This window comes from Vanellus vanellus, assembly GCF_965231255.1.
Source record: "Vanellus vanellus genome assembly, chromosome: 20".
Lineage (NCBI taxonomy): Eukaryota > Metazoa > Chordata > Aves > Charadriiformes > Charadriidae > Vanellus > Vanellus vanellus.
The window spans coordinates 2,034,804-2,059,804 of NC_138925.1; the positions used below are offsets into that span (position 1 = coordinate 2,034,804).

The 25,001-nt window shown below is 44.6% G+C and overlaps 1 protein-coding gene across 6 annotated transcripts in view; it reads left to right on the forward strand.

Annotated features, from left to right (window-relative positions):
• EIF4G3 (eukaryotic translation initiation factor 4 gamma 3) overlaps positions 1-24,467 on the forward strand; it is a 111,054-nt gene extending 86,587 nt beyond the window's left edge. For all 6 annotated transcript variants that reach the window (XM_082493586.1, XM_082493585.1, XM_082493582.1 and 3 more), the window contains 15 exons: positions 1,852-1,956; positions 3,682-3,814; positions 4,954-5,048; positions 6,693-6,786; positions 7,030-7,147; positions 8,396-8,619; positions 9,760-9,875; positions 12,085-12,257; positions 14,451-14,576; positions 15,427-15,508; positions 17,333-17,431; positions 18,358-18,504; positions 19,684-19,765; positions 21,159-21,305; positions 22,289-24,467. In XM_082493586.1, coding sequence (XP_082349712.1) covers positions 1,852-1,956; positions 3,682-3,814; positions 4,954-5,048; positions 6,693-6,786; positions 7,030-7,147; positions 8,396-8,619; positions 9,760-9,875; positions 12,085-12,257; positions 14,451-14,576; positions 15,427-15,508; positions 17,333-17,431; positions 18,358-18,504; positions 19,684-19,765; positions 21,159-21,305; positions 22,289-22,470 — 1,923 coding nt within the window. In that variant the 3' untranslated portion in view covers positions 22,471-24,467. The remainder of the gene's footprint in view (positions 1-1,851; positions 1,957-3,681; positions 3,815-4,953; positions 5,049-6,692; positions 6,787-7,029; positions 7,148-8,395; positions 8,620-9,759; positions 9,876-12,084; positions 12,258-14,450; positions 14,577-15,426; positions 15,509-17,332; positions 17,432-18,357; positions 18,505-19,683; positions 19,766-21,158; positions 21,306-22,288) is intronic.
• The last annotated feature ends 534 nt before the right edge of the window (positions 24,468-25,001 follow it).

The window sequence follows — 25,001 nt, forward strand, 5'->3', positions numbered from 1 at the left end:
TAAAGCCCCACCTGAACCATGGTGGATGCCTTTTTTTGTGTCATCGTCATCTCCAGCTATGCTGGAATGAAGCAGCTGTTTTGCAACTGCAGTGCTCCGGCGGCGTCCTCCTCCTGATTTTCCAACAAATGTATATGTAGCATGGAGCGTTACACACTCAGTGAGCTTCTCTTGGCACAGACAGTCTGCTTCTCCTTCGCAAAAGCCAGGCTTGGGATGAAAAAGCATTCGAGGGGTTTGCCAGAAATCAGTCGGACTCGGCTCTGGAAACAAACTGAGCTAATTGTTTTCAGCTGCACGGGGAAGGGAGTTCCCTTACAGTGCGCTGGATTGCAGGGATCACAGCGGATCAGTCCAGAGCCTTATGAGGAAACAGTGTTCCAAACTGTTTTGCGGAGCATTGACCAAAACAGCTTAGTTTACCACTAATCCCTCAGGGTAAATACCCTACGCTGTTAACGCAACGACGCGCGCGTTGTTGGTGCAGGTTTGAATGTGCCAGAAGCGGAGATTAAATTTCTCCACGTGCTTTGGGAAGAAAACAGGGTCTGACTTCTTCTAAGGAGTAGCTGAGGTCATGCTGGATGAATCCTGGATGCTGTTTCGGTCTTTATGGGCATGGAAACGCTGTAAAAGCCAACGGTTTGGTGCACCAGCGGGTTCCGCAACCTTGAGCTGTGGCACCGTGTAGCACGGAGCATGCGCGCAGCAGGGAGACACTCACACGTGTCGTGTTGCCCATCATGAGAAGCTGCCCGTGTCCTGTCTTTGTGATTTGTTATTTCTATCGAGATTGAGTGAGAATCCTTCATTTATTTTCTGTTAATGCTGTAGATGTTTTATTATGCATTTTTATCGAAGCTGAAGTGTTAGTGATAGTTGCAATTAAAGCTTCTGGACAAAGTCCATTTCAAATATTTTCCCCGTCATTCCTAACTTTGGAAACATTTGATCTCCGAGCTGAAACTTTCCATGGCAAGGCCAGAACCAAATTTTAAGAGGGTTTTTCTTGTTTGTTTAAGGGTTTAGCTCATTTTTAGTGAAGGGAGCGGGAAAGATTTTATAAAACTGCCCTGAAACTTCTTGTTTAAAACAGCCAGAGCCTGCATTTTGGGGGGAAAAGGCTTTTTAGAGCCTGGCGAGTCAAATTTAGACTAATAGAGGTTTCTCTAATGATACCGTTCCATGTCTTAGTGCAAGTCGATTTGGATTCCATCACATCACAACTTTGTGGATGAAAAGGAGCTTGTGGGATTTCATGCTACAGCTGAACCCATTAAACAGCTTCTTGCTGAGAGAAGCAGCGCTTCTGACCCCGGCTGAGACAGGTCAGGGAGGTGAAGCATCGAAACGACCTTTGCAGGGTTACTTTTCTGCCCATTTAGATTCCTGGGCCAGTTTTTCTCGGGCTGAGGTGAGGATACACAGCACATTTGCTGAGAGGAAGAGGAGGAGCCCGGAGGAAGAACCATATTCCACTTTAGATCAGCTTAGCTGTACCATGAAAAAAAAAAACACATTGTTTTTTTTTTAATGGATGGCAATTTTTTTATGTATATGTAGAGGGTGGATTATCTGAGTAATTAAAAATGCAGAGAAAGCGTGTGCTAAATGAAGGAGGTGCCCGCAGACTTGTGCCTTGTTTCCTGCACACCCTGCACTGCGCACGCTCAAGTCCAACCTGGGGGAGCGTACAAGACCCAACACTCATTTCTCCGGAGAGCAGCTCGGGGTCCCCAGATGTGTTTCTGGCACAGAAATGCTGTAGCACAGACCCCACTGACTCCCCACCTGAGGGAGTATTTTCATTTTCTTCCAAGGCGTATTGATGATGATGTTTCTCTTGTGTAGCCTCGCATGGACCAGTATTTTAATCAGATGGAGAAGATTGTGAAAGAGAGGAAAACGTCATCAAGGATTCGGTTCATGCTTCAGGATGTAATAGACCTAAGGCTGGTAGGTACCAACTCAAGTAAGTAAAAGAGTATGTTCCCTTTCACGTCCAGGCTGGAAGAGTCCTCATGCAAGAGCAGGGATTTGCAGTATTTACAGCTGTAGTGGGATGTTAGAGCGACATCTGTGCCCCTTATCCCAAAAGTCTGGCTGTTGGAGGCAAGAAATCTCTCCATTTTGCCTTAATGAAGACCAAGGTTGGCAAACAGGCAAACTGCTTGTGTTGGGTATTTTGATTCTGCTTACTGTTAGACACGTCCCCATACGAGCTTCTGGTGACGCTGGTCCAGCCCCATCGCAGCAGACACACCTGAGCTCTTTTCACAGGAGAGGTTTTGGGTGGTTTTCCCCCACAGCATCCCCTGTGCTTTGCTGTCTGCGTTTCCGTGCACTCTGGGTGTAACTCTTTCCTGCCAGCACTTACTTGTGCTGATGGGACAGAAGCGCTCTGAGATGCGTATCCTACAAGTGAGGGGGACTGGTTAGCGTGGCTGTAAAAACTGTACGGGCTCTTTTCGATGGCAGTATGGATTCCATCGAAAGATGGTCCTGTATTCGCCTGTATCGCTAGCACCGCCAGGCGTCTGCTGGTTACTTACCGGCCCTATTGTGCAGAGAAAAGCAAATGGAGTCTGCGCTCGATTAGAATGTGATGATAGTAGGTCCACGCTAAGCTCCAAAAAGGACAGGTAGGAGATAACCTGGTGTAGACAAGTGCACGTTCAGTGCAGGGACCTGCCCACATTGTAATCAAGCAGCGGTGTTGAACATAGCCACGTCATTAGACCTGGGGTCTCGTACAGTGAAGGGTGTCTCTACACCGCGTGACTGCAGCTTGCACAAACCTTCCCAAACACCTGTAATTTCCCCCCAGGTAGGTGGCAAAGCGTGACCTTAGCAGCGCTGGTCTCGAGTCAGCACTTGACTGAAATCCTGAGCAGGTTTTACTCATACTTCAAATAGCTGTTTTGAAGCTGGTTTGGGGTTTTGTGGAGGCTGAAGTCACCGTTTTGACTGCAGGGTATGCAAAGACAATTACCCTGAAAGTTATAATGAGGTTGTAGCACGATGAAGAGACAGTCTGGTTATTGTGGGGATAGGTGGGTCTGCGCAGCGTATGGTTGAATAGACACATCAAGCAGTGGAAGTGTTTAGTGGAGTGACAGCTCCACCTCTCTCTGCAGGATTCCTGTCTCAGCCATCACGATCCCTGGAGTGGCAAAGCACCATCTCCAGATAAAATGCAGTCTCTTTTTGCTTCTTTATTTTCAAGGTTTTATTTTTTTCCTCAAGCTTGAAGGACGGGCTCCAATGAAGAGCATCAGTAACAAACAAATAGAGAGTGACAGCAGCCTGCCTCTAGTTCTTCTCTTTCTTCTGAACCTAGAAAGTCTGGGAAGCTGGGAATATTTGGGATGCCAGGGGTTAAAACATCTTGAATTCAGTCATGCCTCTCCAAAGTCAGGTCTTCGCTGCAGCCTCCATTCTCCACCAAAAGTTTTACCAGACTCTATATACCAGACACTATAGCTTTGACCTGCGGTGCTGGGATAAGCATGTCCGCAACGTGACCCAGCACCACAGAATCTTCCTCGGTCCCTTGGGGAGCAGACCCTCTCACACGTTACAAGGGTGGGAGGATTAGGCCTCATTCGCAGTGTTCGAAATACCCCATTTTATGGCACTCTCCTGGAAGTATCTCTGAGCACGTGTTTGCTTCTTTCCTAGTGCAACTGGGTTTCACGGAGAGCAGACCAGGGTCCGAAGACCATCGAGCAGATTCATAAAGAAGCCAAGATTGAAGAGCAAGAAGAACAGAGGAAAGTCCAACAACTCATGACCAAAGAGAAGAGGAGACCAGGTAAAGTAAAAGCTAAGTTGGCTGCTCCTTTCACTTGTTTCACATCCAGTGGCCATAGTCAGAATTGCACATAAAAGGAAAAAGTCAGTTTTTTTTCCTGAGTATAATCAGCAAAGGGAATTGGGGCCTGATTATGGCTGAGGCTGGAGAAGGAACAGACTTGCCGTGGGTTGGCTCTGTGGATTTTTCAGGGGCAAATCCCTCGGGTAAAAATAAACAATCGCAGGCCAATAGTGCTTAAGTTTCGCATTCATGCAAACCGTATTTGATTTTGTGACAGGCTGCCAGAAATCTCTTATAACAAGTTACTACTTAGGAATGAGATTTGCCATCCATTCTTGTGTACAGCAGCATCTAATTTCAAGAGAATAGCATCTATTTTCAAGAGTAACTATGTTGTCTTTAGCTGTTAAAGTTGTGGGGTGTTAACTCAGCAGGAGAAAGTGTCTTGACGTTACCTTAAATTGCTGCCCCCCTTTGTGGCTGGCGCTACCTGAAGATGGATTTGGAGCAACTGGGAAAACGAAGAGTGGGACAGAACGGGGCAAGGAGAAAGTCATCTTTGGGGTTCTTCAGTACTAAGGGTTGTCAAATGAAAAGTGCTGTGAAAACAGGGCATATAGAAAATACACATGGGCTTCCTTTTCATTATTCTAACACTGACATCAGGAGAAGGTAAGGAACTTGGGGCTGCCTGAACGGTTCTGTGGCTAGAGTAGCCTAGCACTGCTGAAATCCCTGAACAAGCGCGGCTTTGGGTTGGCACAGGCATGTTGTCTGCTCCGGTTGCGAGCCTGTGAACACACAGTGTGTGCAGCCATGTCCAGATCGCCAGAACACACATTGAGAAATGTAACCAGGAAGAATCACTACCAAAACCAGCCCTTGAAAATAGTGAGCTCTTTTATGTCGAGGCTATTTTGTAATAATAAAGTCAGGCAAGCTAGTTATGTCATCTTAGGCTGAAGAAACACTCCGAAAGATGTGATTTCTGCACAGAGTTGTGCTGAGGCTTAGCAGAAACGTGCCATCTTCTTTTCCTCCTCCTGTTGAACTTGGAGGCGATCGCCTTTGTTGTCCTGGGGATCTGCCGGAGCAGTGGGGACGAGCTAAGGGCGGTTGTGTTTGTCTTCTGGCAGGTGTCCAGCGTGTCGATGAAGGCGGTTGGAACACTGTGCAGGGGGCAAAGAACAGCAGAGTGCTGGACCCCACCAAGTTCCTTAAAATCACCAAGGTAGGTGCCAGCATGACTGGTTCAGGGCAACAAAAATGCTGAGTTCTTATCTTACTGTATTTGTCCATCTAGGAAAGACCCTTACGGTGTTTACAGGTCAAAACTTGGTTTGGGTGGCCATTTTAAATCCCCAGAGTTAGTACCGTGCATAAATAGAGCACAAAGGAAGACTCCGTTGTCTTCTGAATGTTCCTATTTTGCTTGTTCTGAGGGAAAGGCATATGCATACACTTTTTCTCAGGTTCGTAGTGTCCTTTTAGCAGCGCAGAAGTTCTCTTAGTTGGAAAATCTACCTTTTATTAGATGATAAAAAGAGAACGAGAGTCAGGATGTCGTGTGTGACGGTGATGCACGCATCACATGGCTATTATAGAAGGCGTCTCAAACACCTGTCTGATAGAAATCCTTCACTGCCTCAAGTTCTCAAGACCCTATTCTGACGCTGCTTCATAGCAGAGTGACGATAGCACATTCAATCTGAAAACAAAACGGTCCTGATATGTCACAGACGGCAACGTTCCAGGCTTGAAAGGTTCAAGTAGTACGAGAAGAGCTGTGTCCACTTTTACTGTGTTTCTGGATTTCTGTGCGATGTGATTGCATCCCTCAGTATGTGTTAAACTTTCACGCCCATCCTCCAGATGAGCATCTTTCTGTTATTTTACCATTAAAGTGGGGATTTTAAGAGATTTATTTCAGGCTGCAGGTTAGGCAAGCTTGGAGATTGCTCCTTTTTTTTTTTTAAATTATCTTCAGAACAGCCTTGGGATTTCTCACCAGGGAGAACTCCATCTTTCACATAAATCCGGGTGTTTCCTAGACATTCCCTTGTCCCAGTTAATGTAGCTCTCCTTGAATTTTACTCTCAGTGCCTGGATGCTCAGAGAGCTGTAAAGCAGAACCTGGACAGACCGTAGCCCTTCTGCAGATCAAACTCAGTTTGTTCCTTGTGCAAGTCGTAAAACGACTCCAAGACTTAATTAGGAGGGGGGATTCAGACGGCTTTTGTCTGGGTTTACAGCTCATCTGGGAAAAGTCCTTCTACTCCATTTAGTACGAATGCAGTACAAATAGAGCTAGCTCCGTAACAGCTGCATTGTTGGAAGGAGAGAGGAGCTCATATGAAGAGATCTGAGGGGTCACAACCTCTTTGTCAATAAATTCACCTACTGAGCATTGTAAAATCAATGTTCTCCTCTTGCCAGACACTACTTTTTCCCTCCAAGTTCTGCAGCCTGTTGTGGTTCTTTGCCCTCTGAATTTTGTTTGTTACTGTGCAGATTCCCCCCAAAGCCATGACTGGTAGGTGGAGTGGACAGCAGAACTGTTTATTCATCACAAACAAACTGAACATCTTTCAAGTACTGATGTACTGTGCTTTTTTCTCTTTACTAAGCTTCCTAGTTCCTAATAAAGAGAAGCTCCTGGTCGTTGGGAGTGTCTTTCACTGACACTTTGGAAGAGGCTGTTTGCGCTGCCCTTTGTTGTTTACCTCTTTTGTCCTTGGCTAGGGTTCAGTCTTCCAAAAGTGTATTAAAGCACATTTTGGTATTCACAAGAGAGGATTGTTGCCAAAAAATACCCCATTTATAATTAAGATGTACAGTTTGCCCTTGTAATGGTATGTCTCGATGTGTTTTACAGCCCACAATAGACGAGAAGATTCAGCTTGTGCCTAAAGCCCAGTTGGGCAGCTGGGGAAAGGGCAGCAGTGGTGGAGCAAAGGCAAGCGAGATGGGTAAGTCAGGAGAGGCCCTCGCCCTCTGCTTTGCTCCCAGCTGTCCTTGCCAAGCACGGATTTGGGTGGGAACGCTTGTCTCTGTGTGCGACTGCCCCGCAAGGCAGGACCAGCCTTTTCCCTTCCGTTCTCTCCCCGTCGCTCCGAAACCAGCTATTGCTTAAATGATTTCGTGGTGCCAGGGTGTCATCGGCTACTGACCTTGTTGTCGCTCTTCTCTGTGTTGTCTTTACGATCTCTCAGACTCTTTACGACCAAGTGCCACTAGTTTGAACAGATTCTCTGCACTGCAGCCTCCAGTCTCATCTGTATCTGCCTCATCCGCATCCTCGGAATTAGATTCTCGCAGGGCCTTAACTAGGTAAGCTTCGGTCCTCCAGTGATTTTCCCCTCCGCTCTCTGCACGCCTGCGCTTTTCACTCGCTGCTCTAGTTGCCAGCACACAGAAAGAAAAGAATTTCATTGAGTTTCCAGAAATGGCTGGGTCTTCCCCCTCCCCCCCCCCCCCCCCCCCCCGGTGTACTTTGAGTTAACTTAAAACACATGCATTTTTTATAATATCATAGGAGAGACAGGTGGTATTAATTTTTAAAGCCATTACAGCAAATGTTTTAGTTTCTACTTTTCAGTCACCCTTTATCTAAAGGATACTTTCGCTAGTAGATTATAACAGCTTAAAAGCTCTTCAGATAAAACACTCTAATAAATAGGTTGGATTCAATGGTTGTGGATTCAGCCAGGTCAGTAGGTTTATTTATCCAGACAAACACGCCTAAAACCTTGCAGAAATTTAGCAGGGCTTTTCAAAATGCTCTTGCTGTGTCTGACCCTTCCCATGAGGTGTGACCGAGCCTGCCTGTGCTTCCGCAGCATGCCGTGCGTGCATAAGGCTGCGCTGCGCTCTCCCACACCCCCATTTCATTGGCGCTACAGCCGCTACAGCTTGTAGCATGAAACATGTATCAACCCCTAATAATTTATTAACTCAAGACATGATTTATAAATGTACGGTTCATTTAAAATGTCACTGGTTCTTCCTTCCAGTACACACCAGCTGCTGGACTGTTTTCTTGGGTTTGTCCCTCTGTTTTCCCTCCTATTTTACCTAAAACCTGGAGATTATTCCCTTTTGGTATCATTTTGCCCATCTTGCTCAGTAACTCAGTAATTAATAGGACAGATCCTTGTCACCTGTTGCTCATAACCTTCACTATTCTGAAACTATTTTTCAAGAAATGGGTAAAAAAAAAAATACACCGCTCATACCATTTCACAGTAAAACAGCCGTTACGTTATAAAATTCACCATTCTACATATAAAACAGGGGCTGTAAGGACGTTACTGCTTTTCCATGTGTTCTGTAGGAAATGTTGGCTCTGCCTGGCCGCTCTGTGGATATTTGTGCATCTCTGAGACTTAATTTTTGTTATATTCTGTGTAGCTACACCTGTAAAAGGTCAGGACAACAATCCTGCTGGGTTTGAGTTGTGTTTTTTTTTTTCCCTGCAGTTACTATGACACTATCCGGTATCTTTTCTAGCATGACCAGTGTTGTGAGCAGGGGTTACTCGTACCACAGCTTCTAAGCCCGTGTGGTTTTGTTCCGCAGTCGCGGGAGCACCGGCAGGGAGAAGAATGACAAACCTCTCCCTCCTTCCCTCTCCCGTCCCAACACCTTCCTACGGGGCAGCAGCAGTAAAGAGCTGCTGCTCGACAATCAGGCACAAGAGGAGCAGCGGAGGGAGATGCTGGAGACGGTGAAGCAGTTAACAGGCGGCATGGAGATGGACAGAAACAGCACGGAGGCAGAGAGGAACAAAGCCAAGGAATCTGGTAAGCGGCTCTTCCGCGCACGGGGAATCTTGCTGAATGCGTGAAAAGCCATAAGGGAAAAAATCCATCAGAAAAAGTGACAGATTTCTGTGCCGCGGTGTGATTATTTGGCCTGCAGTGACGCATTGTCAAGCTGCGATAGCTGTGATCTGCCTCCCAAAGGTTCGTAACGCAACTGATTCATACAGCCTTGGCGTCATCTCCTCTTACCAGCTCCTCCTTAGGATTCATCAGAGTTGAAAGGCTGGAGATACCAGCAAAACACCACTCCATGGCTGAGTCTTGCCTGCTTGTACCCTGTCGCTGTAGCCACTGGTTTCTGGGCTCGAAGTCCCCAAAATCAAAGTCAGTTCTGAAAAACTACTTCTTCAGTGCCCAGTAAAGCCATAACTACCCTTTCCAAAAAGTTCCCAGGGCCGCACCAGCGATTTGGGTCTGGGGCAGACCGTGCATCGCACCTTTTTAGCGCTGTGTTGTTGCCAGCCCTCATACCGAGCAGATCTTGGTGCAGTGTGGTGTTAGTACCCGCTGGGGTGGCTTGTCACCTTGTGGCACCTCCCGCTTTTGCTCCCGCCAGCTTGAGCTGCCTTGTTGCTGAGAAAGTATTGAGGACACTTAGGGCGATGTTCCCTGTGGACAGACCCTTTACAATAAATACAGTGTTTTGCTCCTTCCCTGGGAAACATCTCGAAGCTGCTACAGTGAGGAATCCATCTCGACTGACCTGGCATAGCGCACGCATGTCTTGAAGCTTTGGGACTTTGTAAAGGGGCCCAAGGTTTTGGGGATGTGATCAGGAGACTGCTTTGGGTTGCTGCCCGTCGTGGTCAGCATGTTTTAAATTTGCAGCACGCTGTAACAGCTCAAAGTTTAATTATTTAATGTTGGTGGAGTGCTTTGAAGGTGTTGCATCCTGTGTCACTGCCAACTGTGCTTCTCTGAAAAGGTTGATTTACAGAAATATTGGGAGTTCATACAGGGGGAAATGTCGCCAAGAAAGAAGTGACCCACGCCTGATGATGGGACAGGGAACACACCCTGCTCCGGTGACTTCTGTTTTCAGAACATCGTCCCTGTTAAATGATGCTGATTTTCCTTTTCCAAAGGTGTGGTGTTTTTTTTTTCTTATATTTCTACCAGCCAAGCCAGAAACTCCCCCAGCTCCAGTGCAAGAAAAGCCTTCACTATCAGAAGAGGAAATAGAGAGAAAATGCAAATCTATCATTGATGAGTTCTTGCATATTAACGATTTTAAGGTAAGCAAAATGAAAACCTCACTTAGCAGAAAGGTCTGTGGGACTGCAGTATGCTTTCTGTCCGGGAACAGTGTCTCTGTAAGCACCCAGCTCGCGCAAAGGTAACAGAAACAGCGGCGCCTTTCAAAATTCAGGCAGCAGCAGCAGCTCCATGAGCATTTTTAGGAGAGTTGTCTCCCAAACTTGTTTTCTGTTGTGTTAGTAATAGGAAAAATAGCCCAGCTTGTGTGTTTTAAGTAGCAAGATGTATGCGTATCTGTCATGAATCACTGAGCAGCTTCATAATAACAGCAATTTTGGAAGCAGAAAAACTAGTGGGAAAATAAACTGAGGTTTTCATTCAGTTATCAAAGCATGTGCTGTTCTGATCTGGAGGCAGATAAAGCAATACTAAATATTGAACAAACCACTCCAGAGTATTTTTAATAAACATGGAAAATTACTGAGCAGCTGTCATCACTTCCTAGTTAAAGGTTGAAATTTTGTTTCCCTTGTAAATGGATTTTTAGCTTGTCCAGGGAGTTTGCGAGAAGCATTACATTCGCTGCAAAGCTGATTGGTTTGATCTTTTGCTGAAATAAATTCTAAAAACCTGCCAAGTTTGAAATGGCAGCACTAGGGAGTTCCTGGTTTGGCACCCTAAAAGCAGAGTTGCTGCTTGTACTTCGTAGGGCTTCCGATTAAAATTGGGAAGAGGAATATTCTCACGATGGATTGGTTTGGGCTCACATCTAGTTATTGGGAGAAATTATTAAATCGTGGTTTGGAGGGGAAAAAAAAAACACTTTGATCCGCAGTGTCCCCCAGCTTGTTGGCCTGGCACATCCCCACAGGAGGAGTTGGGGACAGCGGGGTGGGTTAACAAAGGAGTCTCCGCTCCTTTTTGCTTTTTGCGATAGATTTCACAGTCTAACCCCTGGATGTGTGGGGCTAAGGGGCTGCTTCAGTTTCTCTGCGTGCGAATACAATGACATTTTTTATGGCTGGCTGGAAATAAGAGTTGAATTGTGTTAGACAAGTGCACCTCTGGTTTAAAAAGTACATCAGATTGAGAGAGCTCCTTTGCATTAGGGGGTTACTTGAGGACTGTAAATTCTCCGTGCTCTTAAAATGCAGCGTGCGACAAAGCTTCTGACTAATTCACCTTAAATTCTCATTAATAAGGCCATGTAGGAGTGTGTTAACATAGTATATAGCAGAGGAATAGCCGTTTCTCATGAGTTTAGTCTTTAACCTGACTGTAAATTAAAACTGCTGAGCTGTATGCTGGTGTCTAGTGACAGCGGGGTCGACCAGCGGCGTGTTCACCTGTCTGTCCCGGAGACACTGGGATCCGTCGGGCACGTCTGACGGAAGAGCTCTGACCCGAGCGTGCGGTCTGGGACCGCCAGGCTTGTGAGCTGCGGAAAAAAGCCATTTGGGGCCTGGCAAAATGCATGCGGGGCTGCCAGTTCTTGCTAAGTAAAGGCATAACCTAAGAGAAAGAGCAAATATCATTAGTGTGGAAGCCCGTTGAGATCTGTTGGGCTGAACCAAGAAGGTCAGTGAAGATCTTTGCTGATGACAGTGGAGATTTTTGAAGTGTAACATTGAGCACTTCTCTGAAAGTCTCTAAGGGTGGTGTATTTGCTTAGGTTACAAAAAGCACATGCCAGAAAGTAGATGCTTTATAAAGAGGAAATTTTCCTCCAAATGCTCCCCACCTGTTTTCTGCTTCTTTATATGGTGCGAGTTTGTAACGCAGGCATTTCTGTGCCAGATCAGATCAGCAACAAATCTAACCTGATGTCCTGTTTTTGACTTGGCTTCGTATTTGATGTAATAACAGGTGTTTTGATGGCAACCAGAAGACAATTCCTGTCCTTTCACTGAGCAGCCGAACTGTACCCTGGAGCGTGATTGTGTGTTTTAAAAATTCTGTTTGCTTGCGTGGTATAAATTCTCATTGTTATTATTATTATTCGATTGCCATCTCAGAGGTGGTGTGTGATGAGGTTCCACAGCCTAGTTCTGCACCTTCACTAAATACTTATTTCCAAAAAATACCCCAAAGCTCGCTGTCTTGTGATTCGCCATCAAAAAAAATCCCCATCCTGTGTACCAGGTGCTAAGCAGCGCACCCTAAACTATCTTATAGTAGAAAATACTCTTCTGCCCCGTTTTTTGATGTTTTCAGTTCAGGCAACGATCCTGTGTGTCATTTGAACAGGAAGCAATGCAGTGCGTGGAGGAGCTGAGCGCCCAGAATCTGCTGCCTGTTTTCGTGCGAGTGGGAGTGGAGTCGACGCTGGAGAGGAGTCAGATCACCAGGGATCACATGGGCCAGTTATTACATCAGTTGGTGCAGTCAGGAAAGCTGAGCAAGCAGGATTTCTTCAAGGGGTTTGTATTTTGCGTGTAGAAACGGATACTTTTCTTGAGCTTTCATTGCAAATGGACACTGTTTGTTTTGGAGAGGAATGATTTCCCACCTTGCTTTGGTATCCTGTCTTCTCCAGGAGGAGTATTTATAAGTAATAAGATTATTGTAACATATTTTCAAGTATTTCAAATGCTCCACCAGAAGGGGAGACGAAGACATGCTTTAGCGAATGTAAATATTTTCGTATTTATGTAAGTATTTATTTCTAAGCAAATATGTAGGTGTCTATTTAAATGGGTGTGTTTAGATTTCTGTTTTGTGATGCATTTGTCAATGTTTGCCTTTTGGCACATCACTGAATACGATTAAAAGAGGAGGAAGAAGTCAAAAATCTTCACGTGACATTAATGCCTGGAAGCTGTGCAGCCTGAAGTCCTGCGCATCCGCAGAACCGCAGCCACTCTCCCACTGGCAAAACAGCCTTTGCCCATACAATGTAATTACTCAGGAGAACTCAACTTTAAGGAGTAGACGTGTACTCGAGTGGCTGAGAAGGAGAATATGTGCCAGATGCGAAATCAGATGGGTTAGACCTTCCTGAAGAGGTCTAAGTTTCTGCTGCTGGTTCATTTCAGCTCTCTGAGTTTTGTGTTCCCAGCCTGGATTTGAACTGGTGTCCAGTTGTAAAAGGATCCGTGTTCCCAGAGAGGTCCTCAGCACCACCAGTCCTCGCTGGGGCTTAGACAGGGTGATTAAAACAGGGATAATCATGAAAAGCAGCCGACATATGAAATAATGCTTTCAGATCCTGCGTTTCTGGGTAGTTACCCTGTCTTGCTGCTTTTATTTGCATCATGTCTCGTCATGGTACCGCTGACCACTCCGATGGTGATCTCCCTGCGCCCGTGTCTGGCAGTGAATTTCATCGCAACGCAATCCAGTGGCTCACAGGAAAAGTTTAGGCAGCCTGAGTTAAAAGCCGTATGGAACAGCAGTAAAAAAAAATACATATCCACAGGGAGTGCCCTTGTCTGTGTCCACGCAGTCGCTGATGGTCAAAACGACTCATTTGAAGTGATACATTTCCATAATGGCTTGTGATTAAAGCCATTCCTGTGTTTCCTGGAGTGTGGATAAGTGGTTGTGGTGCCAAGTAAGTAGGATCTTGATGAAATAGTCTGAATGTGGCATAAACAAAGTGAAACAGCTCCTGAAGATGATGAAAGGGCAAGTGGTGTTCAGCAGGCACATGAGAAGAACACGGAAAACCGCTATACTTATTCACACAAGACAAATTACTGTGTAATTAGGGGTTATGGGATGAGTGCTGGTCACAGCACAGGTCTGGAGAGATACACAACAGGAAACCAATTTCTGGCAGAAATGCTTGAATAGACCTCGGTTGAACTAGTAGCAGAAGATATAAGGACAAAGCACAGGAGATGGTTTCTGGGTTTGAAGCACAAGAGAAAATAAGCGTTTATAGTCACTAAACTGGACCCCAGAATTTCCAAGGTTTTCAGGGAGAAATGAACCATGATGAAGACTGGCAGGAGAGCCAGTAAAATGATCATCTTGTACCAGGCATGGGAAGTGAAGCCACCTACAAGGCTTTTATTGGAAAGAAGAGTTTTGAGTGATTCTGGAAACCATATTCAGAGTTGGGGAGCAGGTTTTTTTAATCCATCCTGCCACGTTTTCTGTTCCGGATGGAAGCCTCCCTCTTGTTTATTGAACTTTTTTCCTGTGTTGTTTTGCATACTTGCAGACATTTTGCCTATTACCTTACATTTGGACTTCTGTTAGTATTAATCCCCCTGTTGTAAATGTTGGGATTTTTTAAAGAAGGCTCCGTTTGTTAGATATTTTGTATTTAGAAACAAAAATGCTTTTTTTACTTTTACATGTTTTACTAGTTTGCAAACAATTTGTTACCGAGATACAAGAATTATTGTAAATGGAGCTTTCCTGGATGTATCTGCTCGTTTTATGGAAGGCGATCCCTTTTCCACGTACTCCCCATATTAGCTCATTCACTCCTGGCAGTTTTGAAGCACTGAAAGCATAAGATGGCAATAGGGGGGTTTTTGTTACCTTTACTCATTTTGCTCCTCGTTTCTATAACAAAGGCTTTTTAAAGTGTAGGTTCACTTTGCAGGAAAAGTCTCAAATTAAACTGTGTTTAATATTTGATGTTTTTCCTTCTTTTAAAGTTTTTCAGATACCTTGGAGATGGCAGACGATATGGCCATAGATATACCCCATATTTGGTTGTACCTAGCTGAGTTGGTGACCCCCATGTTAAAAGAAGGAGGAATCTCTATGAGAGAACTTATACAGTAAGCAATGCTGTTCTTTTTCAGCGTCGGTCGAGCTGAGCGCTCTGCCTGGCTGTGCTGGAGTATTTTCACAGCGTGGTTCCCATCAGTAGATAAAAGACGAGTGGTGTTCGAGGCTCACCTTCTCGCAGGAGTCGATAAAAGGCTGGCTGCACATCCTTCGGGACTCGCACCAGACCGAAGGCTGTGGTGGGAAGGGAGCTTGCTGCTCTGTAGTCACTGTTCAGCGGTGAAAGTTGTATCCATAAATCTACTTCAATCCTGTTTGCTTCAGCTGAACTAAAAAACACCCCAGTGTTGGGACAGTTGGAGTCATTTGAGAGCACACTAAGGCTCTGAAAATTAGTTTTGAAGAGAATGAGGTATCGCACAGGAGTCTTTATGTCTCAGTGTAATAACCACCACCTGGGCATTGCCTTAAACACAGGCACAAAACCTTCCCTGCAAGACTGGAAACTGCTTCCACGACCAGAGTTTCTCTGTTTTGTAAATGTCCTTATATATTTGGGGATTAACTAGAAGCCAAATGGATGGTTCCCTTTTCCTGTAAGTAGCGTATTAAGAAAATAATAGCTTTTTTCCCAAAAAAAAGGGTCCTGCGGTCTGTTTGCAGTGTCCCACAAAAATGAGCGGATTTGACATTACATAAAAAAGTCTTTGTAATTAACCCTGTTGTGGCAAGTGCACTGCATCGCCGAAGTGTGTTTTATCGGCAGTGCTAGCTAGATCAAATCCTTTATCCCTGGCAGAAGTTAAAGGTGATTTCCTGCCTCAGTTTGATCACTACCCCTTGCCTTGCATTCCAAATTCAAATTATAAGGAAAAAATATCTGGTTTTCTTTCATTCTAGAGAATTTAGCAAACCCTTGCTTCCTGTGGGAAGAGCTGGCGTCTTGCTTGCTGAAATCTTGCACCTTCTATGCAAACAAATGGTAAGTGTCCAGGTGTACCATTCATAGATCGGAGCTGGATGCAGCGAGTACATGTTTATGCATGAAGCCTACATGTTTCCCACATGAAGATATTTAGGGACGGGCCAGCCAGTCCAGATAACCTAGGAAACCTGCCTCTTCATCCCTAGTTTCAAACTGAGCCTTACGAGGTTCCAAAAAGTTGAGTTAACTTTTTTTTTTTTTTTTTTCTCATCACTTTTCCCTTTTGCAGGTACCTTTGCACCTGGCTTCTTCCAGAAGCTAGAGTGCTGAAATACTGCAAGAGGGACATTCTCAAGGTATTTCTGGGCTGACCAGAAGCAGCAAGTGCCGGATAACTTGCGAGAGAGCTGTTCTTGCAGACCGGAGAGGTTCTGAGGGTTCGGATAAGCTTCAGATGGCCTCTCAGACTTCTGGGTGCTTATCCAAACTAAAGCTGCCAACTCTTTAAGATTCACCCATCACTAGGGGTAGTGACACCTTTTCACCCTGTGACTTCTAGAGTTCTCTTACACATTTCACAGTTGTCTGTCCAAACAGTTTGGTGGTTTCCCTATAACTCTGTCTCCATTTTTGTCTTTTTTTTTTTTTTTTTTTAAATCCAGCTAAATACTGCACTTTGGATAGTGTCTATTTTAAACCCTGTAAAATCCCTCACTTGCCCTATTTTATTTTTTTTTTTTTTTAGAGCATGCATTCAAATAAGGTTGAATGTTCCAGGAGCATTTCAGTCTAGCAGTGCAAATAGTGTCTTTTTATTTATTTATTTTAGTCTTTTGCTTGTTTGGACAGTCAGCTTCCATTTATTTTTCTCTGCTCTGTGAAAGAAAAGCCGCTGTGCTCTGGGGGCTGAGGCACAGCCTCGGGTTTCTGTTTCTGCCACAGCTTTCTGATTCGATCCCGTCCAGGCCAATTACTTGGACTTCAGTGTAATATCAGTCATCTAATTCAGATCTTGATGAATCGTAGCAGGAACTATGCACAATTAGCTCTTAATGATCTGCATTGTAAACTTAAAATTGTTATCTCTTCTGTGGCTGCTTTTACCAGCGCTTAACTTGGGCTATGCAGGGATCTCCCTTGTGCAGGTGCTACAAGGTAAAAGTTTCGGCAAAGCATTTGGGTGAAAAGAGCTGGTTGTTACTTGTATTTTTATTCTTGTCAGAATTGTATATGTGCTGTCTTAGGCAGCATCCCGAAAGGTCAGCGTGACATTAGAGGATGCGGAAGGTTGAACTGTACATGCTGCAAAGGCGCTTTTCTCGAGATTTGCAATAAATTCTAGGAATTGAAAGGGGAACTTGGTGTTATGTACCTGAATTTGAGGCTTTCTCTCTGCACAGAAAACAGCCATGTAAATAATTATTTTCTAAAAGTAGCCAATTTGCTGGTGCCTTAATGTCAAGGCAGGGGGAGAATGAGTCACGGAGTAAGTTAGTGACAGAGTCAGGAGAAGAATCTAAGTCATCTAACTGCCAGCTCTGTGTCACGGCCATGGGAAACTGCCTTGTTCAGATGTGTCACTTCTCGTAGGTAATCTCGGGCTGAAGTTGTTGCAAACCCCACGTGTCACGTTATGCCTTGTTTATTACCCATCACCGTGGCGTTTGACCACTTGACAAGATGTGTATACCTGTGGCAGGATTGCATATATGATTTCTCTTGCACGGGATTTCCAGACGTTGTCACTTCATTGCTAGGCATCTTGTTTGGTGGCTGAACGGTTCTTTATTTCTCCCAACACAGCGGCACCACTCCGGCTTGTGTAAACTCCCCTGGTTGTCTTTCAGGTCTTTTAAAATGAACAAACTGTTTGTGTTTTAGAGCCATAAGAAAGTGGGAGCCTTATGGAGAGAGTCTGGCCTCAGTTGGAAGGACTACTTACCCGAAGGGGAGGATGTACATACCTTTCTCATGGAACAAGTGAGTTCAGAGCAAGCATCTGCTTAATGAGTGATTTTGGCACACTGACTTTCGGCCCCGTGTCCCGTTTGTTCATACTCTTCCATCCCAGTTGGTATGGGACATGCGGTGAGGTGTCTCCCTCACCACACTGCGGTTAAATTAATTCAGCGCCTCCTTTCTGAAACACCAGGAGGATGGGCTTGTCCCTTCCGATCCCAGGCACATGTCAGCTGGCTTCCTCTAGGAAATGTGTTTCTCCAGCTGGAGGGAGTGAACTCAAGAATGAGTTTTGCAGCAAGGACACACCATCTGCAGAAGAGCCAGAATAAATTAGAGCAATTACTCACTCTCCCCACCATGTGTTACGATCCTGGGGGGTTTCACAGCCAAGAGGAGCCAGGCCTGATGGAAGGCACCTTGCAGCTCTTGCTGGTGGTACTCCCAGAGAAGAAGCTGGAGGTCTCCCTTTGGAGCTCCGAGTGACCCACTGCCCTGTTTTAGCACTTAAGTGCTGCGCTGCAGGAAATGACATGGATTACGGAGGCCTGGGGCTTGGTGAGGGGACTGTAGATCCTCTGTCGCATTTTGCAATGAATTGGGGCGTTAGCTGCAGTTTCTTTGAGCGAATGCCAGCTCTGGCAATTGCATCCCAGCTTCCCATCGTTTCCGTTGAGCAACATGCACTTCATCTTGTGGTATCATGCAGGGCTGGAGTTGCTCTGAGATGCTTGGTTGTCTTTGCTGGATAACGTAGTTCCCACGTGTTTGTAAAATGCTTTATAATCTTTGGAACAGAAGAAAGTATATAAATCGTTGTAATGATAACTTAGCAGTTGAAAGATGCCGGAAAGCAGAATGAAGTGTAGCATGCTGCCTTGGTTTGGTATTATTCGGTGTAGGAAAGTATATTTAACTAATTCTCATCATCGCTTCTGATGTTGCAGAAGTTGGACTTCACGGAGTCTGACTGTTCCAGTTCCTCAGAAGCACTTTCAGAGAAAGAACTCTCTGCGGAAGAGCTGAACAAGCAGCTAGAAAAACTCATTGTTGAAGACAAGGCGAATGATGAACAAATCTTTGACTGGGTAGAGGTACAAAGACTATTTTCACCCTCCCTGCACACAGTTTGTTAACTGCTTTCGTAAATATTTTCTCATCTAAAGGAGCATCTCTGCAGGCTCCTCCTGAGGCATAGGACACGAAGATGATTAGGTCTGCGCAATCAACACTTCCAAAGAATTAAAATCTAACATGTAATCAGTCGGTTTATTTCAAAGTAAGCTTTAGGAAGAAAGAATTTTAGCCACGTTAACATACAACTGTGTAACTGCCTTTTAAATACTTCAAAGACTTTTTGACTCTGAAAACACTGCTTCCGGCTACTGACTGCATTTTAGATAGAGTACACCACTACATTCTTTCTTCCCAAAATATGAGATAGAAGCTTCTCATTGCTTTTTGCAACATGAGCTACCAAATTCCCCCTGCCATCCTGCAAAAACGTCCTGGGCACTCACGGAGAGCACGTGTACCTTTCCCAGTGCATTGGACCAGTAACTGTAAAAGAAAATAAAGAAAAAGGAAAAAAGAAAAAAAGAAAAGCCCTGTCAACCCACTGGTCTTTTGCCCTCTGTCTCTGGCTGTATCCTTTAAACCAGATATTTAATCTAGTGTCTGAAATTATACCCAACCTGATTCATTTAGATCCGTGCTTGCAGCTAAATCTTGGTCAGCTTCAGTTATTTTTCTTGCTGGAGCAATGTGTTAGAAATGTCATTTTTCTCCTTCCATTAGAGAAGTCAAGAGTGGAATGAAAGCACTGAAATTCTGGGGACACCCACAGGCTCTTTGTAGTCTTGGACAAGTTACATAGCCATTCTCTGAATTTCTTCTACAAAGCAAACAAATCTCCACCCAAGGAGCATGCTGTACAATTTGTTGAAAAAGCCTAAAACTCTTAGAAAATGTATAAAGGCATTGTAAAAGCCAAGCAGTGTTGGTTTGGCTTGTTTCTTGAGACAAATGATGAGTTGTGGGAGTAGTTAAATGGTGTATTGATCATATGAGAACTGTTGCTGCATGTCAATGTACCTGAGCTACTTTCCAGAAGTGAATGGGAAAGCTGAAGTTTTGCACAGGGTGAACTGGATTTCTGCTGCAGCAGCTTTTGCTGAACTTGAACTAGCTGCTAAATTCGGTGGTGGAGTTTGGAAATGGTTGCTCTTATGCAGCGGCATGTTTTTAACTGGTCTATTTACTCTTGATTTCAGGCTAATCTAGATGAAAGCCAGATGAGTTCACCTACATTCCTTAGAGCTTTAATGACAGCAGTTTGTAAAGCAGCTATTATAGGTGAGTAACTTGCAATGTAAACACCATACAAACCAAACGTGCAAAGAATTATTTTATATTTTTCAGGTTTATATAGCTTTTCCGTCCCCCGAAGCTGCTTTTTTATCACACACTAAGATTTCTGCACCGTATTGAATCCTGGCGCTTGAGAGCGGGATGTCCGTTCCTCCTACGGCAGCCAGGCACTTCACCGGTTATGGTATTCTCGAGGCTCTGGCGTGTCCTGGTGACCTCGCATGAGCAGAAGTTTCAGAGGACTCTGAGTAATGCCAGGTGGTTCACTGATTTTTCTAGTGAAGGTGGAAATGCTCCAGACATTATTAAGATAATTAGCATTTCCACTCCTGTGTCGGCAAGTACGTGTGGGCGCTCTATCATCGCAGATTGCCATGTGCGCGTTGGAAGCGTGGGTTGCAGAAGAGAAGCCAGCCTGCATCTCTGTCGTCTTAATAGTTTTATGTCCAAAGTTGCAATTTTGGAAAGACAGTTTATGTGGATTAGTTGAATGTACAGCAGTTGGCTGGAAATGGAGGCAAGGGTGGCTTCCCACATCAGATGTGTGAGCCTCAGGGGGGCTTGAATAAAACTCTGCAGCAAGAAACATCTGGTCAGTTCACTTTGTTTTCTTTAACTTTACTGTTGGCATCTGGCAAAGCAAAACATTGCGCTTGTAAAGCACCCAGTTCCGCTCTTAGCTGTAAGAGTCACGCTTGGTGAAAAGAATGGTCTGAACTTCTTGCTGCGGGGGAAGGACTGCCCAGCTCCTTTCTTCTCCCTGAGAACAGAACCTTTCTGATGCCACCTAGTGTTAATGGCGAAATGACACAGGACAAAGGTTTCCTGGTGTGTGTCGGGAACATCTTCTGGTTTACATTTTGATCTTGCCTCTAATTGAGGGGTTTTCCCTTTTGTTTTCAAAATATCACCTAATTGTGTTGTGTGATATACTTAAAAGCTGCTGAATAATTTATCCATGTTGCTGATGGACTTCTAATATGTATTTTTATATATTCTTGATTTCCTATGTCATGTGCAGCTTATGATTCTGGTTTTGCCATAGTATTTTTAAGAAAAAAAAAAATATACACTTTTCTGAAAGCCTTCTATATAACTGAAATTTTAGCCCTAGCCATTGTACAGACTTTGGACATCCAGTTGTCTGTGGAAACACAACAATTTGCACTGCAAAGTATGGTTGTAATCCTTCTGTGTGTGGCAGCAGGCTGGTTAGGGCCGCGGTCGCTGCGGATACTGGTTGAATGTGGAGAACTGGAAGGATCAGGACTTTCAGAAAAAAACATGGGTCAGAAATAATTCCTGTTGTTTCCCATCCTCTTTTCCACCCCTGCTGCTGTGTACCAAAGCTGACCCTGTTTTCTTCTCTTCCCCTCAGCGGACTCTTCTAGCTTCCGTGTGGACACTGCTGTTATCAAACAGAGAGTGCCGATCTTACTCAAGTACCTAGACTCAGACACAGAGAAGGAACTACAAGCACTTTATGCACTACAAGCATCAATAGTAAAACTTGATCAGCCTCCTAGTAAGTGTTGCCTCTGCACTAGGGACGTGAACCCTGACAGCCTAAGGAAAAGTTGTTTCTGTGAAAGTCTAGCAATGGGGTCTGGAAGAGGATGTGCTTTTCCTGACAGTGGAAACTAAATTTTAGCATTTTATCTCATCTGCTACATAAAATAGCATACAGTGGTTTCTGTTTGTCCAGATTCTGGCTTGTAGAGCAGTGCAGTTCCCCAAATGTTTGTCCAGAGGCTGGCTCCTCTCTTGGTTGGTGCTGTAAGCAGCCAAGCAGATGGAAGAGCAAACCTCTGTTGATACAAAGAGAAGGGAAAAAAGAGCAGTTGAAAATCATCTGTTGTGTTTATAGTACCTGGGCATGTGAGAGCACTGGGCGTTGTAATTGTATTGCTGCACCACAGGTGTCTGTGGACTTGGAGGGAATAAAATAAGTTGAACAGCTGATGAGTCTTGTCCCAGAGACACTGCAGAGAACTGTTGTTGGAAAAGAGGTGGGGAGATGCTAAAGAAACAGGGATTCCCGGGGAGTCTGCAGCACAAAACCACAGAGTGCACAAAAACACCCAACTCGATCATCCTTAGCTTTAAGGCGCTGGTCGTTTGTTTATCCCTCCTGCTGAGCCATGAAAAATCAGGTGTTGGAGAGGAGCCAGGCTGCCAGGTTGTGCAGTCCAACGAGAGGAGGATGGGCTGCTGTGGATTTTGTTTGCTGGCCAATCCCTAGATAATAAGTTCCCACGGCTGCTTTCCCAGCTTTCCCTTTTCTGCAGAGCATGTTATCCAACAGCATTGGAGGGACCTCTTTTCCCTCTCAGCTGTGTGTAACCAGCCAGGAAGCAATAACTCAGTAACAGACCTTCCTTTTACTTGTATCTGCATCTCGTGTATTAAAGGTCACGTTAATCCTCTTATCCGTAACCGTGTCTTTGTCTGCTGACTAAAACTGCGCAGCACTAACAGCTGTTCTCTCCCGTTATTCCATTATTGCAGATTTGTTGCGGATGTTTTTTGATTGCCTGTATGATGAGGAGGTAATATCGGAGGATGCCTTCTACAAATGGGAGAGCAGCAAGGACCCAGCGGAGCAGAACGGGAAAGGAGTAGCGCTAAAATCTGTCACAGCATTCTTCACGTGGCTACGGGAGGCCGAAGAGGAGTCGGAGGATAATTAAAACTTAAAATACAGAGAAAAAAAAAAAAAAAAGAAACAGTTTAAGTATTTTTTTAAAAAGTTTCACGTCTTCGCCAATCACAGTGCAGCAAGGCCAATTCTCGTGCAGACCCCCCCCTTTCCCCCACACATGCACGAGTGGGAGAGGTAAAAATAGAGAAACACAAAGGTGATCATGGAGGAAAAAAGGTACTTGAAAAAAAAAAAAGTAAACGTCAAACCTGAGGGCGGGAGCACTAAACCAAAACACATGTATTATTTATAGAAAATATTTTCTGTTTTAATCTTTTTTTTTCTTTTCTTTTTAAACAAGGACTCATACTTACAGAAACACAAAGCAAAACAAATCTGTTTAGCAAAAAAAAAAAAAAAGTTGAAAACTTTTAATTTATTATTTTAAGGACTGCAAATGCCAGTGTAATTTTTAAATTTGCAGTTTCTGTAAACAAATTGTATAATAGAACAAAAGCAGAGAAATAAATTTCCCTCCCCTTCATATGCACCTCAGTTTTGTTTCAAAGCATGATAAATAGACAAAACTTTCAAGGGGGTTGGGGTAAGCTAGATGAGGAAGAGATCAATTTTTTTTTTTTAATTGTCATCAGATTTTTCTGCCTGCCTCTCAGCTTGCTTCAGAAATTAAAAAAGAAAATAGTAATCAAAACGTACATAACCTTGGAACGGAAGGAAATGCATTTGAGAAAACCGCTGCGGACCAGAGTGCTCCAAAAATAACTCATTCAAAACAGTGCTACCCTGGGGAAAAAGTACTAGTGATACTTTCAGAACCTTTAGAGCAACTTTAAGGCTTGTAAATACATAGAACAAATATTTAAAAAAAGAAAAAAAGAAATTGACTCAATACTATTTCTTTTCACTTTCAAAATATAAAGAACAAAATAAAGACAAACATTGCAAGTTTAAAAGAAAGTAAAACGACTTCTCCTTTGACAGCTGCTGAATGTGTGCACCATCTCTGAGCGGTGCTGGCTTCCTTTTCATTGCGTAGATCCTCGGTTCCAAATTGTGTACATATAGTGTGTGTATGTATGTGTGTCTACCAAAAAAAGAGGGGTGAGAGCAATTGTTTAAAAAAAAAAAAAAAGGGGTTGCTGCTTGGGAGACCTCTTCTGCAGAGAGAACTTAATGGCCGATGAGCAGCTGGCTGGGCTGCTGTACCGTGTGGGTGCGTTTGGTTCCCAGCGCGTTGCCGCGAGGCTGGGAGACGACCTCAGGGCCGGTCGGTGCCCAATCCCAGCTTGGTTTTTCCAGCCGTGTGGCCGCAGTGTCTCTCGCGTGACTTGGATCGGTGGCTTGGTTGTCCTGGGGACTTGGGACCCTGGTAGCTGCAAAGGTCGCAGCCTCTCGAGGAGAGAACCGACAGCCCTTCGCCGTAGCTTGCGCGTCCGTTGTCGCCCAGCTTCTGCCGCTGCCCTTCGCATCTGCTGGTTGCCTTGCTGTGCCTAAGGAACCCGAAGACCCATACGGGTGAAAACAAAAGCGCCCTACACGAGTCAAGAGGTGGAACAAGCGCTGTGGTGCTCTCCCCGGCTCTGCCCACCCCATGATGGTGTCTGAAGTCTGAGTGCAGCCCGGGTACAGATAACAGTGGTCGCTTTTGCAGTGCAGTTGGAGTGCGTGTTTTCTGTGTGCCCGAAGGGACCTCAACCGCACCCCGGTGCCACCCAGTCCTCCAAACTGAGCTGCTGCTGAGTACGTTAAGTCTCTTGTGTGTCTCTCTTCAACAACCAAAGATGACCTGCTGGCTCTCACTGTGAAGAAGCATCTACCATAACACAGTCTGAAAAGTTTGTGAAGCCCTAAAAATGTAGTTTGTGAACTGTGGTCTGTGGACCACGAATAACCTGTGGAGCATTTGCTGGTGGTCTGTGCAGCACTAGCTGCTCACATGATGCTGTCTTTTTCTTTCCAGCTGCTAAATCACTTCTTTTTTTTAAAAAAAAAAAAAAAAAAAAAAAAAAAACACAACAGGAAAAACAAGGAAAAAAAAAAAGGCTACAAATACATTAAATACTTTCCTAATCTTAATTTTACATGTAAACAATTGCTGTACTTGCATAAGGATGTTATTTGATCACCAAGGGGAAGGGAGGAGGGTGCCTGGTTGTGGCTGGAGGGGAGATGTCCATGAGACGCTTTCCCTGTTAATGTGTTCTACGCCATGAATCTGAGCTAGAGAATCCATGGCCTAAAACACTAAGAGCATTGTTTGTTGGGGTTTTTTTTTAGTAACAATAAAACACTTTTCTCTGTTTTGTTAAAAAAAAAAAAAAAAGGAAAAAAATATTCTCACCCTTAATATATGCATATGTATGTATCTGCTTGTACAACATCCAGCGACTCGTCCTCAGCCGCTTCCACTCCTGGCCTCGCAGTTGGGCCCAGCGGTTTGGTGACGGGCACTTTGGAGATCTCCGAAAGGCTCATCTGCATGGAAACCCCCACCCAGCGGGTATCAAGGTGTGTTTTTTAAGCCTCTGCAGAAGGTCCTGTGGGTGCTCTGCTCACAGA